General features: G+C 46.0%; 3 protein-coding genes across 3 annotated transcripts; all 3 read left to right on the top strand.

Moving 5' to 3' along the window:
* The first annotated feature begins 78 nt into the window (after positions 1–78).
* c4h16orf87 (chromosome 4 C16orf87 homolog) lies at positions 79–6,026 on the top strand. The gene is made up of 4 exons (XM_037483100.2): positions 79–354; positions 2,636–2,735; positions 4,058–4,237; positions 5,253–6,026. The coding sequence occupies exons 1-4, from the start codon at positions 289–291 to the stop codon at positions 5,369–5,371; spliced, it is 465 nt and encodes a 154-aa protein (XP_037338997.1). The 5' UTR covers positions 79–288; the 3' UTR covers positions 5,372–6,026.
* Positions 6,027–7,630: 1,604 nt separating this feature from the next.
* gpt2 (glutamic pyruvate transaminase (alanine aminotransferase) 2) lies at positions 7,631–13,707 on the top strand. Its single transcript, XM_037483089.2, has 11 exons — positions 7,631–8,048; positions 8,333–8,422; positions 8,587–8,695; positions 8,923–9,056; positions 9,246–9,489; positions 10,570–10,649; positions 11,020–11,156; positions 11,245–11,419; positions 11,894–12,049; positions 12,163–12,275; positions 13,280–13,707. The coding sequence occupies exons 1-11, from the start codon at positions 7,776–7,778 to the stop codon at positions 13,410–13,412; spliced, it is 1,644 nt and encodes a 547-aa protein (XP_037338986.2). The 5' UTR covers positions 7,631–7,775; the 3' UTR covers positions 13,413–13,707.
* A 1,453-nt stretch (positions 13,708–15,160) lies between these two features.
* Positions 15,161–18,281, top strand: mtfmt (mitochondrial methionyl-tRNA formyltransferase). The gene is made up of 9 exons (XM_037456783.2): positions 15,161–15,472; positions 15,566–15,763; positions 16,349–16,471; positions 16,553–16,655; positions 16,742–16,817; positions 16,895–16,986; positions 17,066–17,144; positions 17,368–17,441; positions 17,848–18,281. Exons 1-9 carry the CDS (start codon positions 15,315–15,317, stop codon positions 18,028–18,030), a joined length of 1,086 nt encoding a protein of 361 aa, XP_037312680.2. The 5' UTR covers positions 15,161–15,314; the 3' UTR covers positions 18,031–18,281.
* Positions 18,282–19,295: the final 1,014 nt, after the last annotated feature.

Below are 19,295 nucleotides of genomic sequence, written 5' to 3'. Positions count from 1 at the left end.
TCACAGTAATTTTAACAGAATCATAATAGTTATAACTCCACCGATAACCGCCGTGTTCCTATGCTACTTGAATGCAACACACCAGCAGCGGAACTGCAGCTGCGCATGCGCAGAGTTCCGTGGTCTTTCTAGTGTACAGTACCGTCCGTGTGCTTCTAAGCGCCGTGTTGCCATTTAGCCACATCAGAGTGTCCCTCGCGCGGACGTCAGGGACTCTGCGCGAACCCGCTGCCGTCCAACAGTCACCGAGAGACGAAGTAACCACGGTGCACCTCGAGGAAACGGACCATGTCTGCGAATAAAACAAAGAAAGTCAAAATGGCTACTAAGTCTTGTCCTGAATGCGACCAACAGGTGAGGAAAAGCCGCCTATCCGTTTCAAACGTCGTCGATAGTGACGTGTGTGCCGGTGGTCATTTAGCGCTGGGTCGCTCGTGCGCTGTAAGCACGCTGCAGCCCTCACTGCACACGTCGTGGAAACGACACGAGAGGCAGACCCCACTCACCGGGGGAGCAGCTTGACGGAAGCTGCTGCTCTTCTCGCTGCAAAGAACGACTCCGGGTGCTCGCTCACGTTTTGGGTTATTGTTGGAACATTAATGTTAGTTGTCTAAATAATAAGGAGTCAACGTCCACACCAAAGTCACGTGAGGTCAGCACGCAAAGCCACTTGTTAATGGCTGCCTCCAGTGGGGCCGTGTATCTGATAAGAAAACGAGTCATGGCACTGTGATTGACGTTGGAAATACAACTTGCACTTATTTCATTCATTTAAATGCATTTGCTCAGAGCAGATCTGTCCATCACTTGCTGCATCTGTATGTTGTTTTCTATGACTTCTGGAAACTTTGTTCAGGAAGGTTCTCAGTTCAGAATATTCTCTGAACGTTTATTCTTCATGTTTCCTGAACATTGTTCAGTTTTTCACGTTGCTCCATCATGGTCCTTGAATCAAAGCTCCTACTTGTCCCCCAAAGTTTCAGAACGTTATGTCCTTAACCTTCTGCAAACATCGGAATGTTGTCTTCATCAGATTCTGGGAAAGTTTTCAGACCTTGTTTTCTGGGATTTATTCCCAACATTCTCAGTTACTACCTTTTTTGGAAGGTTTTTTCCCCAAACATTTCTGAACATACGTTTTTTTTTACGTTCTCTGAATGTGTTTTTTTTTAATCTTGTTGTGGATTGTTATCAGTTCTGAATGATTTTTGTGTAAGATTCTTGGAACTTGTCTTAACTTTCCAAATATTGTTTTCCTGATTGTTTTGGAACATTTGAAATTCGTCTCTCAGCGTTGCATTCCTAACATTGTGGGAATGTTTTCTAGAGGATGTTTGCATCAAACACAATTAAATTAAAGTTAAAAGTTGTCTTTTGCAGCTGTGAAGGAGGACAGTCAAACTGGCCTTCACCTGAATGCTCGAACAAAGGAACCCTGTTACTCCCATCTTTGCCTTGATTCGTTTCCTGCTTGATTTATAACTTTTCATTTGTGTTATCTCACAGGTGGTTTAGAGTTTCAGGCTTCAGTAGCTCTCGTGTCTGCATACCACCAGAAATGACCTTCATGTGTGTGTGTGTATAAGAACTCAGCATTTTCACTGCTCGGAGACGCCATCTCCACAGAGCACCGTGATGCGTGCCTGTGTAGTTGACCTCCTGCTTGCAAGCAATAAATGGACTTTCTGCAACTTTGATCATTCATCAAGACTCCGTTTTATTAGACAAATCATTCTCTTCTACCGAGCTTATTGAAATATTCCACAACACATGGAACAGACATTGTGAAAATATAGTCACCTGTACCATCTAAATTGTACCTCTTTTAGGTTCATATGACCGCTTCTTGCATAAGTAGTCACCCCTCTTGGACTTTTCCATATTTTGAACTGTTACAAACTGGAATTAAAGTCAACTTTTTCCTGTTTGATCTACACAACTTGCATAATACGCGGTAGAACTCCCTTTCACTGCTTTGATCCAAACCATTCCATTGGAGCTCTGGCTGCGTGTTGAGGGTCCTTGTCCTGCTGGAAGAGGAACCTCCGCCCAGTCTCAAGTCTTTTGCGTAGTACGTCATATTTTCTTCAACATTTGGCTCCATCCACCTTTCCCTCATTGTGATGATGCTACCACCCCATGTGTCCCTGTAGGGATGCTGCTGCACCGACTTTATGTCGCATGAATAGCTTCATGCACCGGTTTCATTATTTGCCGTTTTGAGAGTAGCGAGAAAATTGGCGATTAGTTAATTTTCCTTTTTTGTGTAGGTAATATGTTGTTAAATATGTTTAAACTTAGTAAATACCTATACAAGTAGTTATGTTCCGGTGTACGCCTAATGCGCAACCAGATATTCAAATATATGTGAAATATTCAAACGTCATTTTTGGACGTTGGACCACTTGGACAGCCCTAGTGCTGCATCAACGGTTCAAAGCTAACTCTGCTTCATACTTGGCTACAACTGACAAAATACTGTATGCAAGATACTGCATAATTGAATATGCGAAATAAGCAGTTTATATGTTTCTACAAGCTGTTCTGCTGTGCCAACGCCCCCCCCCCCCCCCCCCCACAGGGCCTGAACCTCAAGTCATTTAATCATCTGTGTTTCTGTTTTGATTCTCTCTAGATTCCAGTTGCGTGCAAGTCCTGTCCATGTGGTTATGTGTTTATTAGCAGAAAACTTCTAAATGCCAAATTAAATGAGCGCTCCTCTCCAGCTATCGCAGGTAAGGCTCAGCCTGCGTAATTGATGCCTGAAAATGTTTCACCTTGTGTTTACTCTTTGTTTAACTACTCTGCCTGTGTATTGAGCAAATCCTGTTAGTTGTAAGACAGGCGTTCAGTGCTGTTATTTATTTAGTAAAGTCTGCCGTGGATCTCTGAACACACATCATAAAGCCATCCAACTGAAACGTTCTGGAGCCTCTGGGGAATTCACAATCAGGGTTTTAAACGGTCTAAAATGAAATTGCCTCTCCAGCTCATTCTGTGGGGATCTTTTACATCAAATACCAAACTGATCAAGAAGAAGTGTATCGATTGCAGAAGACTGAGACAATCGGCGCCCAACCCACCGGAACAAATCCCACCAAACCTCCCCAAAGCGGAGAAGGAGCTAAGCTAACCCAGATAGGAACAGAGACTACTCCACTACCCAGCATGCCGCTGGCTGTCTAATGGCAATCTCGGAAAGCAGCAGGAGGTCTAGGACGGTTTAGCCCACATCTTCAGAGACCTGGATCAAGCTGCACCATGGCCGAGGAGGAGGAACCAGTGTTTACTTCCTGATGCTTGGTGCTCAGTCCTTGACAGGCGGTTTTCTTCATAAGTTTTTAGCTGAAAGATATCGGCCAATTATCTGACAAGAGAATGGTTCTTGTTGCTACTGTTGTAACGTTAATCAGGATTAATTAATTCATAACCTATTTGAGGCGGGCTTTCCACTGAATTTGGGTGTTCTTCCCTGTTGCACAATCTGGGAAATATTCCTTTTGGAAATGTCTTTGTATGTAGAAAAGAAGAAAATACTGCTGAGGTGTTCTGTATTGTTTTCAAATTTTTCCTGCAGATAAACACTTTTCATTTAATTTGATCTCTTTTGAGTCGTCACACATGATTTGCTCGTCCTTCTTCTGTTCTGTCTTTGGTTAATTAATCTCTAAATGTGCATGTTGTATCTATTTACATTAATAGATTACAAAACCTGTATAGACCAAACCAGATTTCTGCTGGTGTCAAATCTAAAAGTAGAAACATGAACGGGCATGGATATGTGAAGCTGTGAACCCGGGGGAACTATGGGGATCATGGATGTACGGCTCCTGGATAGTTTGTTAGTGAGTAATCCAAGACAAAGAGGAAATGAACTCCCTCCTTCAGACTGAATGGCGTCTAAACCCGCTTAGTTGAGCCTGGAAGGGGCAGCTAATGTCGTTTTATACCTTTCCCTACATGATTTTCATATATGGTGGTATACTAGACGAGCCGTCTGCCTGGAACCATCTAACCCACACTGGATGTGTTCTTTGCTGTCCGTGTTGGCCTTCAGACAAGCTGGACTTCAAGCGGAGGAGGACGGAACGCATCCGCAGAGAACGCATCGATTCCTCTTTAACCAGTGACATGGAGAACAGGAGGAGGTCCCGAGCCAACAGCCAATCGGATCCCATTCGCAGGGGGCGGGGCAGACCTAAAACAGTGGGTCTGAAGAAACCGGACGAGGAGAAAGGTGAACGCTTCTATTCATTTAGTCTTATTCCACCTGTATAGTACTGAGAGTAGCAATGCAAGTACTCTTTGGAAAAGACCTGAAACATTAGAATGTCTTAAATAGTTCGACCTCAATAAGGTAAACTATGCGACTGAAATGTTCATTAATCCCACTACCACCAGTCTCTAGAGGTAACCACCTCTTTGACAGGCAGCTTTCTGCTAAACCAGTTCCTCGGTGGTCTGTTGGCCTAAAATGGGTGTGACAAGTCCTATTGGCCTGAGAACAACAAAGTTGGCAATGTTCTTGCACTGAATGTCTGAGGTCTGCAGAGATGGACTTAATGTTATAACTCAAAGCTTTAAAAACATGACGTTGGCTACCAACGTCACTTAAGCGATTTAATTAACTGTGATGTGTGGAAATGCACTTATTGTACGTCGCTTTGGATAAAAGCGTCAGCTAAATGACATGTAATGTAATGTAATGATGTTATATATTCTAATACAACATTTATATCTGTAGATATTAGAGTGAATTCTATTACTTAACATTACATTTAAAAGTGAACTCGACCCCGCTGTTGGAGCACCCGCCTCCTTCCTGAATAAATTAAATCCTTGTCGGCCCGCACTGCATGCTGGGATATGCCGGGATAGATCCGATGTGTCCTCCAAAGGGGACAGGCAAGTGGCAGCGGAAGTAACGTATGGGGTCGACGAACGTGTCCTTAAGGATGCAACATCTCTGTGGGCTACACTGTGGATGCTCTGCAGAGGGTAATGTCACGTGTTCCATCCTCACACATGTCGGTCAACACCACTCCAAAGGGATTTAGTTCTTTTTACTCCACTTATAGTCCACTGAGTGAGTGACCTTCGGGGGAACCAGGGTATCGGTTGAGAATAGTTTGAAAACCTCTGCTCTCCATTGTATTTGAACATTACCATTTCTTCATCTTACGCCTATTGATCACGACCATAGAGACATAATGGGGTTGCCTGTGCCTGATAGTGTTGTTTTGTGTCCACAGAAAAGCAAGAGAAGGAGGTGGATATTTACGCCAGTCTTTCAGACGAGAAGGCCTTTGTGTTTTCTGTCGCCTTGGCTGAGATCAACCGTAAGATCTTGGGTCAAAGACTCATCTTATAGATGAATGCTGATGAGTCCTGGCACACAGGACCTATCCGAGAGAAACTATCAAACAGCAAGAGGACGACCAAAGAAGGCCCAACGGTCCGGAGCACAACTTTGATCTGGACGTGGTTCACTCGGTGACATTGAGAGATGGAGAACCTGCTGGAGCTTCAGACTCAAGCGGGGTGATGTCATGGGGAGATCACAGCTCTTTTGCACCATGTATTATAACCCCACCACACACATGTAAACATATGTTTCTAGAGTATGCATTGCGTGTTTTAACAATGATACGATGATATTTCCAAATTTTTTGCAGATACAAAAGTCTGCGCCTAAAGAGATACTACATTCATCTGGAATAATGGAGCTTAATGTTAATTGGAGGGACCAAGATATGTTAGCTGTGCACTTTCTTATAACCTGAAGATGCAATAAAAATGAGTAGATTGCTAAGTGATGTTCTATGCACAGTACACACATGTATTTGTTACTTGAACAGAGGATGTCAAGTTGTCTTTTACCATTCATTTCTTCTTGCTCTCAATTGGACCAGGGAACAAAAAGTGCAATCGACTGAAGATGGTCTCCAGCTTTTGCAGTTTTATAAAGGAAGTCGGAAGCATATTTCTGAGATATAGAATTCTTTAAAATAAATGATTAAGATCAATGTGTCCAACTTTGATTCATTTAGCAGTTTCTATATATTGCCGTACTTGTTGGCTGCTTTGCTTTCACTCTGCATTCCCACTCATCCCAGACCCTCTGAAGTGGGTTTAGGTGGGGTGATGGTAGAATCCAGGTCATGTGACGCAGCCCGAATGTGTGTTTCGGTTCTTTGTCCTGTTGCTGGTCCCATTAAACTCAAACCAGATGGGACAGCAGGTCGCTGCAGAATGCTGCTGCCTTGAATGTTGAATGAATCACCAACAGTGTAACAAGCAAGCAAGACATCCACAAATATACTTTTGACAAGAAACATCTGTTTATTGAGAACTGGTCACTACCTCGTGAAAGGGTTCGCCGGAGCAAAGCAAGGACCAGACTTGAGACTTTAATCAAAGCAATATGACAATGTTTATTTGTGACAGGAGTATTCTGTCCTGCAGTCATACGTGCACGGACCTGTTTCAAAGCTGTCTAGCAACAGCAATGAAAGGGCACTTAATACAGAGTGCGCTTGGATTATATAGTCTTTTAGAGCATTTTCGATTGGTTCACTATGATGGAGGCGGCTCCTTGCTTCACTATGATGGAGGCGCCTCCTTGTTTATGACCTTCGAAGAGCCCCATTGGAGCACAGGGATGTCCATCACGTCTCCCGCTGTTCATGAGCTCACGACATACTTAAGATAGTTTGTGTGTGAGACATGTTATTCTCAATATTCTGTTTTATCTACATTTGACCCTGAGGGTACGTGCAGTTCTTTAGCAACAGGTTCACTGCATATTGAGGATGTTTCCGTGTGAGCCATGGCCACCCAGTCCCATGTATGGACGTGACCCTGAGAGTGCATGCAGCCTTTTTATCAACTTATTTGTGTGCTCCGGGTCATACACGGCCTCCACTCATTATTATTATTACATTATTGTTCAAGTGTAATTGCAGTCTAGCGTGAGCGTGCATGATTATATTTAATACTCAACAGTTCCAAATATAAAACCTATTCTTGTTTATATAAAAAAATCCATGCGTACAGCGTGTCACCCGCTCTGCAGAGAGGATGATCACCTGCAATCTGAAGTCGCTCCAGGACTCTGAGGCCGATCCCTCTCCCCCAAACACAAACCCTTAGAGCCCCATCCCTCGGTCCATCAGGACCAAGACGTCCCACCAGAACACAGTATCACACGGTTTCTCTCCCCATGGAAACATGTGGGCATACAGTACATACTGTATGTGTTTTAACGTACTTATCTGTTTATATTGTTTTTATTTTGCTATGTATAGGTTTATCTTATTTTACTTAATCTTCGTATTCTATTGTATCCTTATAGTGCCCCAATCATCAAATATACTTCTGTAACACAGAATGCAATATAATACATATATGTATGTAGTATATATATATATATAGTAAAAGATATATATGTATATAAAGTCCATATATATATATAAAGATGGGTGTGTGTATATGTACAGATCCATGTGATCTGATGCACTTCCTTGGATGGGTTGCTGCAGTCTTCATGTTGTGTCATGTTTAGTTTTCTAGTGAATCGTGGGAAATCAAGTTTGATCTAAAACCACACGCGTGTTGATTGGCGGCCTCGTGGAGCGTCGGTTGGGTGTTTCATCTTGACGCGGCCACGGGAGGAGCAATAGAGTCAGCGTGAACGCGCGTTTCGTGCGTGCGCGCGTCACCCACACAGTAATGGCTGCACCGCCGGTAGACCGTCGACGTTAACCGGGGACTGGATGAACATGCATCTTGTTAAACACGTGGCGCGGCGGGCCGCCTCCTCTCTCGGGCGGCAGGCTCCGTGTGAGGCGGCGGGCTCCTCACAGCGGCCCGCCGGGACAAAGCGGTTCGGCACGGTGGAAGCTTCCGTGAAGACGGGAGCGCCGGCCCGGATGCGGGAGAAGTCCTTGACCATGGGCACCCTAAACCCGCAGGTGAAGGCGGTGGAGTACGCCGTGAGAGGACCCATCGTCATCAAGGCGGGAGACATCGAGAGGCGGCTGCAGCAGGTTAGGAGCAACTTCACGCCACTGATCCGGGGTGGGGGGGAGGGGGGGGGTTAACACAAGTGTTACATTTGACATGTTTTCGCCCGAGGGATCGACTCTTCTGCGGGAGAGAAGTTGCATCATCCTCTGATGTGGCAGCTCGTGCTCTTTTGTTACCTATCCACCATCCGGATGATAGGAGGCTCTCTGTGCACACAGTGCCTCCTATGGCAACCATGGCAACGGGGACGGTTTTTTTTTCCTCCACTTGAGTTCAAAATGGTATTTTTGTCTTGTCTCCCCAGGGAGAGAAACTGTCTTTCACTGATGTCATCAAGGCCAACATTGGTGATGCCCACGCTATGGGCCAGCAGCCAATCACTTTCCTCCGTCAGGTGAGCAGCCAACCAATGTCATTGTGTAACCTGAGTAATGTGTGGGTGTGTGCATCTTCCTCTAAATGCTGACTAGCTGATCTGATGCATCGAGTTACAAGACACCCTGTTGACACGTCCTCCTGTCCTTCGTCCTTCGTCCTTTACGCTCCTCCTCTCTGCAGGTGGTGGCGCTGTGTTGTTGCCCAGAACTTCTGAGCAGTCCGGTATTTCCTGATGACGCCAAGCAACGAGCCCAGCACATTCTCCAGGACTGTGGTGGACAGAGCATAGGTGTGTGTGTGTGTGTGTGTGTGTGTGTGTGTGTGTGTGTGTGTGTGTGTGTGTGTGTGTGTGTGTGGTGTTGCCATGGTCAAAACACCCATAACTTACTATCATCACAAATTATAGATGTATGTGTGTTTATTTGTTTATTGTGCATTGTGCATTAAATGGCATAGAGGGTGTATATTTCAGTTGTACTGGCGTGTTGAAACCCTCACGACGTGTCCCCTCTTCAGGCTCGTACAGTGCCAGCCAGGGGCTGCCGTGTGTCCGACGAGATGTTGCTGATTACATCACACACAGAGACCAGGGTGTCCCTTCTGATTGGAACAACATCTACCTCACCACAGGGGCCAGCGATGGCATCATGGTAGGAAGGGAGAAGGCAGGGAACTGACCAACCAGTAATTGGGGGGGGGTGGGGGGTGACTTCCTGGCTTCATTAGACTTTTTGTGGAGATGTGCAGGTGGGGGGGGGGGGGGTAGTTTTGTTTGGGTTAGTCGGTCGGATAGTGGGGAGCAGCTTCTGCAAATAAATGAACCCTCTCTGTCAATCCAGAGCATCCTGAAGCTGATCGTATCAGGTCAGGGCCCCTCCAGGACGGGCGTAATGATCCCAATCCCTCAGTACCCGCTCTACTCAGCCGCCATATCGGAGTTAGATGCAGTCCACATCAACTACTACCTGGATGAGGACAACTGCTGGGCGTTGGACATTGAGGAACTGCAGCGAGCTTACCTGGCAGCTAAACAGCAGTGCCATCCGCGTGTCCTCTGCATCATCAACCCTGGGAACCCCACTGGTAGGATAAGACCCAAGGAGGATAACAGATACTGTGTCTCACAGTCAAGATTCCACATTATATTTATATATACATGCAGTGTATGTTTATACAACCTTTATAATAGACCCTCTTCAGTACTTCCCCTAGGTTTATGACTTCAGGGGGGGTAGTAGTGAGTCTGGTGATCTCTGCCCGGCTGCTGTAAGCTCACACGTATTTGCATCAGTGTGGAACTGCCCTGCGTGAAAATGTTTTTCTTCAAGTTTTTATTTGATAGTGCCTCGATGATAGAGCCTGTATGATAGAGCTTTGATGATAGAGCCTGGATGATAGAGCTTTGATGATAGAGCCTGGATGATAGAGCCTTGATGATAGAGCCTGGATGATAGAGCTTTGATGATAGAGCTTTATGATAGAGCCTCGATGATAGAGCCTCGATGATAGAGCTTTATGATAGAGCCTTGATGATTGAGCTTTATGATAGAGCTTTATGATAGAGCCTTGATGATAGAGCTTTATGATAGGGCCTTGATGATAGAGCTTTATGATAGGGCCTTGATGATAGAGCTTTATGATAGTGCCTGGATGATAGAGCTTTATGATAGAGCCTTGATGATAGAGCTTTATGATAGGGCCTTGATGATAGAGCTTTATGACAGAGCCTGGATGATAGAGCTTTATGATTGAGCTTTATGATAGGGCCTTGATGATAGAGCTTTATGACAGAGCCTGGATGATAGAGCTTTATGATTGAGCTTTATGATAGTGCCTGGATGATAGAGCTTTATGACAGAGCCTGGATGATAGAGCGTTCAGCTAACTTCTTGTCTGCTATGACATTTTATACAAATTTAACATAACTTCATAAATAAGCTAAACTGTATTACTAAGCTGACAGTTCAGTGGCTTCTTCTTCATGTTCATGGGTTGCTGTTGAATGAAATGAAATGTGTCTGTTAGAATGCATGGATGTGTTCCGTTAGCTCCCGCAGACCACGCATGCCTGACGTTTGTTGTTTTTTTGTGCTGCTTTAGGCCTGACATCAGATGGGTAATTACATCGTGTGCTAATAATGTCTCCTAAATTTGGTTCTCCAGGTCAAGTGCAGAGTAAGAAGTGTATAGAGGAGGTGCTCCACTTCGCCTATGAGGAGAATCTGTTCGTCATGGCGGATGAGGTAACTTCTAATGCCAGCAGACACCTTTTAAACTCCTCATCCCTCACCGTAAATTCACACTGTGCACTTTCAGAGGCAGGTTGTTTTTTCTTAAAGTCAAATCAGCAGAGATCAAATCCAAAGAACTGGTTTTAATCCATTATAAACTTCATTAGCCTAAAAGCTTAGACAGCATGCCTGTGCAGCCTAAAACAGTTAAAATGTCCATCAATGGATGATCAATAGCAGTGAGTGTGAGTAAGTCAATGGAGGCTGACCTCCTGTGAGGAGACTGATGTCTCACTGGAATGACTGTGACTCGCTAAAGAGATTCAGTAAGTGTGTGTGTACCCTGCTGTGACATGTGCTTCATCATGCTGTGTTTTCACAGGTTTACCAGGACAACGTGTACTCGCCTGACTGCCAGTTCCACTCCTTTAAGAAGGTCCTCTATGAGATGGGCCCAGAGTACTTTAACAGTGTGGAGCTGGTGTCTTTCCACTCCACCTCCAAGGGCTACACCGGAGAGTAAGTAACACACACACGCACACGCACACACACACACATTTCCATGTATATACAGCTCATTCCTGGGTACCAATACTGTCCCCTTTAGGTGTGGTTTCCGTGGGGGCTACATGGAGGTGTTGAACATGGATCCGCAGGTGGAGGCCCAGCTGGTCAAACTACTGTCTGTCCGCCTGTGCCCCCCAGTCCCCGGACAGGCAGCGATGGACGTCATTGTTAACCCCCCCAAAGAGCATGAGCCCTCCTATGCTCAGTTTACCAAGGTGTGTGTGTGTGTGATGCCATGGTCAAAACACCCATAACTTACTATATATTATAATAAAGTAGTAAAGATTAGAATTCTCTTATTCAGGATAACGTGTAGTTCTGCCAAATGTTTGCATGAAGCCCTGGTCCATGTTCAAAGCTCCTTGTGGGCGTAAAGGTGATTTATTAGGATACAACACGAGTACCAGCGCCAGAAGCTAATGGTTCTCTTTCATTAAACATATGGAAGCAGCTCAGAGTAAGCTCTGCGGATGTGTGCTTGTGGCTGGATGGGCTTGTGCCATACTATTCAAATGGCCTTGGGGAATACAGTGTACTTATCTCTCACACCAGATGGAGGGGGAGGGGGGGCCATCCTTTACCAGATGTACGCCTTAAGTCGGGTCTCCCTCTGAGTGCCCTGTAAACGTCTGGTCTCTTGGATCTGTGCTGAGTGCCACACCAACGTGTTCCCTTGTGTGGGTGTCCAGGAGAAGAGCTCAGTCCTTGACGTCCTGGCTCACAAGGCCAAGCTCACGGAGCAATTCCTGAACTCTGTGCCTGGGATCAAATGCAACCCGGTCCAAGGAGCCATGTATGCCTTCCCTCAGATCTTCATCCCACCACGAGCAATTCAGGAAGCTCAGGTCTGTTCCTTCAAGTCCTCTGAGGAGGGAATTGAGATATGTACCATCATATGTATGAATGTGAGATCTGTACCGTTGGACAGATGGAGTCATGGTTTTGTCTGTTATTTCAGTCCCTATCGATGGCCCCCGACATGCTGTACTGTCTCAGACTGCTGGAGGAAACGGGCATCTGTGTGGTCCCTGGGTCTGGCTTCGGCCAGAGAGAGGGCACCTTTCACTTCAGGTTGGACATTTTATTCAATATCATCTCAACTTGAAGCTTTAAAAGGCTGTTTTTTAAGAGTCACAGGACCTCCTTCTGGTACTCTGTGTTTTTCTGAACGTACGGTGTGATCCTCAGGTCCACATTCAATATGCAGCTTGTCATGAGTACATTTTTAGGGCCATCAGGGGCGCCATCATCTGTGGTAACACAGGAATATTATTAAAGTGTCCGTTGCTATAGTGCCACCCTGAGAACAGCATGATAGAAAAACTCATCTGCACATGATGTTAAAATACATGGTGCTGTAAGCCTGCCACTATGTATTTTAAACTTCTGTAAAATAACAGAATGCCTTTGAATAATCCCTCAACATCTCCGCTGGGATACGGTCCTAGCTGTCCCTCCCCAGGCATGTAATGGACACGAGCCAACCCAGAGCCCTCTTCCACCTGGAGACAACCTCTGGTTCTGACAGTGAGGCAGATCCGTCTTAAGACGTGCATTCTCTGTGCTGACCACCAGGGGACGACTCCTCCTGTTGGGGAGAATCCTCACTGATTTATTACTGAGTTTATGGACTTCCTTAAAACCACCATGATGTTCATTTATTAAAGCTTAAGTCTTCTACGGTCCGACTGCCCCTCAGGCACGGGGGGCTCAGGCCAAACCCAAAGCAGGGGAAATCAGGCGTGCATGTAGCGGGGCGCTGAGCCTCAGCACCCTGCTGTTCGGGGGAAGAGGGCCGGCAGACATAACTTTGAGGACGGTCTACACACAGGGGGATGAGGACAGGAGACGCTAAGCACAGACCAACAAGCCCCTCCCACCTGCCATGACACAGGTCGAGCAAAGTTTACGTCACTTTTAAGGCCGTCAGATCCAGCCCCCTAGGCGCAACAAGAAAGGTGCACATATGGGGCCTGAAGCTCCAAAACCTGCCAGGAGAGCAAAGCCTTGAATAAAACCATTTAGAGCCTCTGTGTATTTTGTTCTTACCGCATGTATGTGTTTTGTTTCTTAAGAATGACCATCCTGCCGAGCCCAGAAAAGCTACAAGTTCTCTTGGAGCAGCTGAAGGGATTCCACCTGAGGTTCCTTGAAGAGTACTCCGAAGAGGAGCCTCAGATCTCCAGAGCGTCAGTGCAGCCAGACTGATGCTGCTTCACATAGCGCTTGTCATGTTTGTATTTTTGTTAACAGTTAAATTAAGTTGACTGTTTTTTCAGAACTTATGTTACAGAAATATTGTGCCTTCTGCTGAGTTTTTTTTTTTTTTACCTGCCGGGACAATTGTCCCTGAATGAAAGCACACACAGTAAGGTGTGCCGTGCCATGCTCTCATTGGTTGGTGCTTGTCTGTAAGGGCAGCTCCAATGATCCTCAAACGTATGTTCTGTTTGATTTGCTATTGCCTTGAATAAAATAAAGGGTTGGTTAACATGCATCACTATATACGTATGGTATATTTTGTTTCACTGGTATTTTTCCATGTAGATAGTTTTGCTCATACTGCTTTACAGATATGTCTTCAGTTCAGTGCATGTGACGAGTCTGGATTTTTTTAAACAAACAAGTTCAAGTTTAGAAAACTTTATTTAAAAAGAAAAAGCTTTCTTGGTGTAGTCTGTGGAGATATTGATTACTTTATATAGAGTTGTAAACATTACTGTTGCGGCTTTATAAACTTGCGTTATATTTAAAAATATAAACTAAATGTCACATCTCAGGTTAGGTCTATAAGTGGGGCTGGGTTAGGTTTAGGGTTAGGGCTTGCTCTTTAGCGAGTCACAGTCATTCCAGTGAGACATCCGTCTCCTCACAGGAGGTCAGCCTCCATTGACTTACTCACACTCACTGCTATTGATCATCCATTGATGTTTTAGGCTGCACAGGCATGCTGTCTAAGCTTTTAGGCAAATTAAGTTTAATTTAATGGGTTAAAACCAGTTCTTTGGATTTGATCTCTGCTGATTTGACTTTAAGAAAAAACAACCTGCCTCAGAAAGTGCACAGTGTGAATTTACGGTGAGGGATGAAGAGTTTAAAAGGTGTCTGCTGGCATTAGAAGTTACCTCATCCGCCGTGACGAACAGATTCTCCTCATAGGCGAAGTGGAGCACCTCCTCTATACACTTCTTACTCTGCACTTGACCTGGAGAACCAAATTTAGGAGACATTATTAGCACAGGATGTAATTACCCATCTGATGTCAGGGCTGAAGCAGCAAAAAAAAGCTGAACGCTCTATCATCCAGGCTCTATCATAGAGGCTCTATCATAAAGCTCTATTATAAAGCTCTATCACCCAGGCTCTATCATCCAGGATCATAAAGCTCCATTATGAAGCTCTATCATCCAGGCTCTATCATCCAGGCTCCATCATAAAGCTCCATTATGAAGCTCTATCATAACGCTCTATCATCCAGGCTCTATCATAAAGCTCTATTATAAAGCTCTATCACCCAGGCTCTATCATCCAGGATCATAAAGCTCCATTATGAAGCTCTATCATCCAGGCTCTATCATCCAGGCTCCATCATAAAGCTCCATTATGAAGCTCTATCATAAAGCTCTATCATCCAGGCTCTATCATAAAGCTCTATTATAAAGCTCTATCATCCAGGCTCTATCATCGAGGCACTATCAAATAGTTAAGACTGGCTCAGGTTAGATTTATCGTTAGGGCTGGCTCAGGTCACCCTGGACCAGGAAGTAGGTAAAGTCTCCAAACTAGACTACTGCAGCTAGTTTTGTGACAGCTATTAAGACAGTAAGGCTTGGAAAGCACACTGAAATTTCAGGAATCATCTTCCATGTACTATAAATTCATGACAACAAACTATACTGATGAAAAGATGTAACATCACCCTCCTGGACAGTAGAGGGCGCTGTGCACCTTCAACCACTTTAAACGAACAGAAGAAGAAGTTGAAGGGAAAACATGGCGGCGTCCTTTGTCGATACATTTAGGGAGAATCGAACACAGCCACAGAAGCTTCCCTAAAGTCTCCACTGACACGGACATGATATTTACAGCCGGGGCCCCAGCCGCGTTACTATGTGGGCCTCCGGCTCCCTCTGCCGGCGCTGCTGGCCGCGCCCGCTGCGGCGGCTGTCCCGCGGACTCTCGTCCTCACCGGGCCCCCCCTGGAGGCTCCTGTTCTTTGGCTCGGACCAGTTTGCCGTGGAATCTCTGAAGCTGCTCACGTCTAGCAGGTAACGTTACGTAACTGTACACCGGAAGCTGCTACATGCCAATGTGACGCCATGAAGCGGCGTATACCAACATCCTCCGTGGTGTCACCGTAGGAGCAGCCGTGACGGGATCGTGGAGTCCCTTGAGGTTGTCACGTTGTCTGGTGACGTCCCGGTGAAGCGGTTCGCTCACCAGAAGCAGCTAGCGGTCCACAGCTGGCCCCCCGACAATGTAGAAGGTCGCTTCGACGTCGGCGTGGTGGTGTCGTTCGGCTGTCTACTCCACGAGGGGCTGATTAACAAGTTTCCACAGTAAGCATTGTTCCTGTCCCTTTGTCCTCAGGAGACACTGCAGCTGAATGTCTCACCTGCCCATGCACGAGCAACACGGTTCTTACTTTGGGGTCCCACACTTGTGATGTCATTTGAGTCTGAGAAGAGGTCAGAAGGTCAAGCCAACAAAACATGGAAGTTCACAACTTTAGGACCAGTATTATTTACACACAACTTAAATCTTTATTTCATTATTGATAAACCACAGAGAAGACATAATGGTTTTAATTCACATTAAAGAGATGTCAATGATGTCACTGCTCGCTGCACATGAAGGTTTATAACAATGATAATAGCATGACTTGGCGTGTCTAATGTATTAGCGAGCTAGCAGCCCACATATGCTGTTTGTTCTCCTACACTGTGTACTGTGGGCCAAGGTGAGAGGAAGACAGCCTGGGGGAGATGAACCCAAGATGTATAATGTTTAGAGTTAATAACATTGTGTCTGTGTAGGAACAACAGAAGGGGCCCTTGGCTCCACTAATCCCACACTGTCTAATCCACCCTCAGCATGGCATGTAACCACTGTGTGTGTGTGTGTGTGTGTGTGTGTCATTGCAGTGGCGTGTTGAATGTTCACCCCAGCCTGCTGCCTCGGTGGCGAGGGCCAGCCCCCATCTTCCACACCATCCTGCACGGAGACACAATGACGGGGGTCACTATCATCCAGATCCGCCCTCACAGGTAAACCGAGGGAGGAAGGCCGAGTTCAACAAGTGTTGAGTGTCACAGTATGTCAAAGGGCGTTGTGTCTCCACATCCCAGGTTTGATGTGGGCCCCATTCTCAACCAGGAGCTCCATGAGGTCCCTGGGAACTGTACCGCTGATGAGCTTGGAGCCCTCCTTGCCACTAAGGGAGCACATCTGGTGAGGCGTTGGAACATGCGTAGTTAACCAATGCCTACTTACTTTCCTTCAGTCTCCTTTTGTTTCACTTGCATCCTTCCTTGCAGCTGCTTGACACGTTCAGAACGCTGCCTGAGAGGCTGGTACTCAAAAGGCAGCAAAGCCCAACAGGCGCAACATTTGGTAAGGAAGTCACAATATACGTACCTGCAAACTTCATGTTTTTTGGCAAAATGCATCACATTGGTATTTCTCAAAAGCCCCGAAGATCAGCGCGTCCATGAGCTGGCTGCAGTGGGAGGAGCAGACGTGTGAGCATGTGGACCGCCTGTATCGGGCCATCGGATCGCGGGTAAGAAGGCCTGCTGCTGTGGGAGGATCAGAAAGAGCCTGTGTGACATCACCATGCTCATCCGCCTCTCTGCCAACAGATACCGCTGAGGACCACGTGGATGGGCAGGACCATCAAACTCCTGGATTTTGTAGGGAAATGTCACATTTCATTATTGGGTAAGTTTGTCAACATTAGACTGAATCTTTACTGAATGTAAAGACTGTTGTGGTTTCAGAAAAGGGACACAATGTGTCTGTAATGAGAGAGGATGACATGGAGATTGACATGGTGTAAAGGGTTTTCAGAGCCCGTGGCTGTCCCCCCCCCTGTGGGGGCCTTGAGGTGTGTGTGTGTGTGTGTGTCTGCCTGCTGTCACTCATCACTACCCCCCGTCTGCAGATCCAAAGAGGAAACCGGTGCCGGGGACACTGAGCTACCAGAAGGAGTCCAACACTCTGGCTGTCTGCTGTAAGGTCAGTGGACATGATGATCATTAGCTTATGGCAGCAGAGTTACTACTCTTTAGAATATGTGGCCTTCAGCCATTTTATAACACAAGCAAAGCAGGAACCTACATACAGCGACTCATTTGAGAAGAACCTTCAAGGAGGCTGAACCTGTTCTGTCACAAAGGCTCCAGGGGGACTTTCTAGATGATGTGAGAACGTCAGCAGGGGGCCATTGGAGTCCTTTCCTGGGGAGCCTCCTCCTGATGAGGGCTGACCCATGTATACACAGTATTCATCAACACTTCCCCTCTACTCCCCCGTTACTTATTGAAGCAATACGGCTTGCTGACACTACTGGGTATGAAATGTGATGGCATAAGAGCCGTGTGTGTGTGCGCAGCCTGACGGCAGCATGTGTTGCGTGTTTCAGGACGGCTGGGTGGGATTCAAAGCGGTGCTGCTGAAGAAGAGGCTGACCGCTGCTGACTTCTACAATGGCTACCTGCACCAGGCCCTGCAGCAGGGCCCCCGCCCTCACACAGCTGAGGGGCGCTTCGTCAGCCCCAAACCAGCAACCCACGCACATGAGAAGAGGGACCAGTCCAAGCTGTGATGCAGCGGAGAAGGTCCTTTTCCCACTGGACGTTCCCTTAACACATGACCTATGACCTCACCGGTTCTGGTGTGTGTGGTGCTCCTGTCTGTTTTAAGACGTCTGCATTTACATTTCATAGTCAATGTGCTGGCGTGTGGCGGATCCAAGAGACACCTATCAACTCATTATTTCTGTTTCAAACTGTACATTTCCTAATGAGTAAAGCAATTCTACACTGCAGTGGATTTTATTAAATGGAATATAAACGATTACGTCAGCGAGTCAATTGCGTCGTGCTGTCGAATGGGATCATTCATTCATTATTCTCATGATTGATTTCTTGATTCCCTAGTGAGCTTTAAGTGGTCCAATATACTTTGTGCTAAAGTAAAGAGGCTATGAAGAGCAAGTCACAGCTTATGTTTTCATTTAAATATGACGTATATATAAGATGGTGCCTGGAGTCCTGGGCAAAAAGCAGCTGTGAAGGCACTTCCCCAGGTCCATGTGTGTAACGCTGCGTTTAGGGATGGATCCCTGCAGCTGGAGCCAGCTCCACATCATCGACAGGCGTCTGCCCTTGTTGGGTCACAGCTACTCGGGTAGGGACCTCCTGTTCTGTGTTCTGACAACACAAGCCAATGAGGCTGTGCCTAGAAATGAGCGTTCTGTCTAGTGACCAGCAGGGGGCGACTCCTCTGGTCCTGTAGAGGTCTACCAGAAGGCGCCTGTCACTCCTCCACGGACCAAATGTGATTGCTCCTGCTCATTGGCTGCAAAGAACTGCTGAAGCACATTCCACCAACCAATGGGTGACATCACAACAACTCCTTGTATAGTCTATGGGTACTAGATGTTAGCTAACACTGCTGTCCCTTTGTCCTTTTTCTTAACTACAGTCCCAACAGTTGAGGACAGTATTGTCAGTATGTTACCGGTGGGCTTAGGAATGAATCACTCTACCAGACACCGTGTGAACAGCTCCACAGTCCATCGTGGTTGGGATCATTTCAGTTACATTCTATGCATTTAGGGTATTTGTAAGTTCCAATTAAAAGACCAAAGCTCTTTAAAAGGGTGTACATGCAATGCTGTTTATAATAATCCTTTTGATACAATCGTCTTAATATGTATTATTTGGCCTACCAGGAATCTCTTAAAGACAACCTGCTCAACCCACAGAGACATGTGACCATACTTCTCTCAATTATTTGTCTTCAACTAGCAGTTGCTAACAGGTTATACTTACCCTCTCTCTATTTAAAATAGCTCCATGTCCAACC

The sequence above is a fragment of the Pungitius pungitius genome, chromosome 4 (genome assembly GCF_949316345.1).
Source record: "Pungitius pungitius chromosome 4, fPunPun2.1, whole genome shotgun sequence".
Lineage (NCBI taxonomy): Eukaryota > Metazoa > Chordata > Actinopteri > Perciformes > Gasterosteidae > Pungitius > Pungitius pungitius.
Note: the sequence above shows the minus strand (reverse complement) of the source record. Positions and strands in the feature narration are given on the sequence as shown.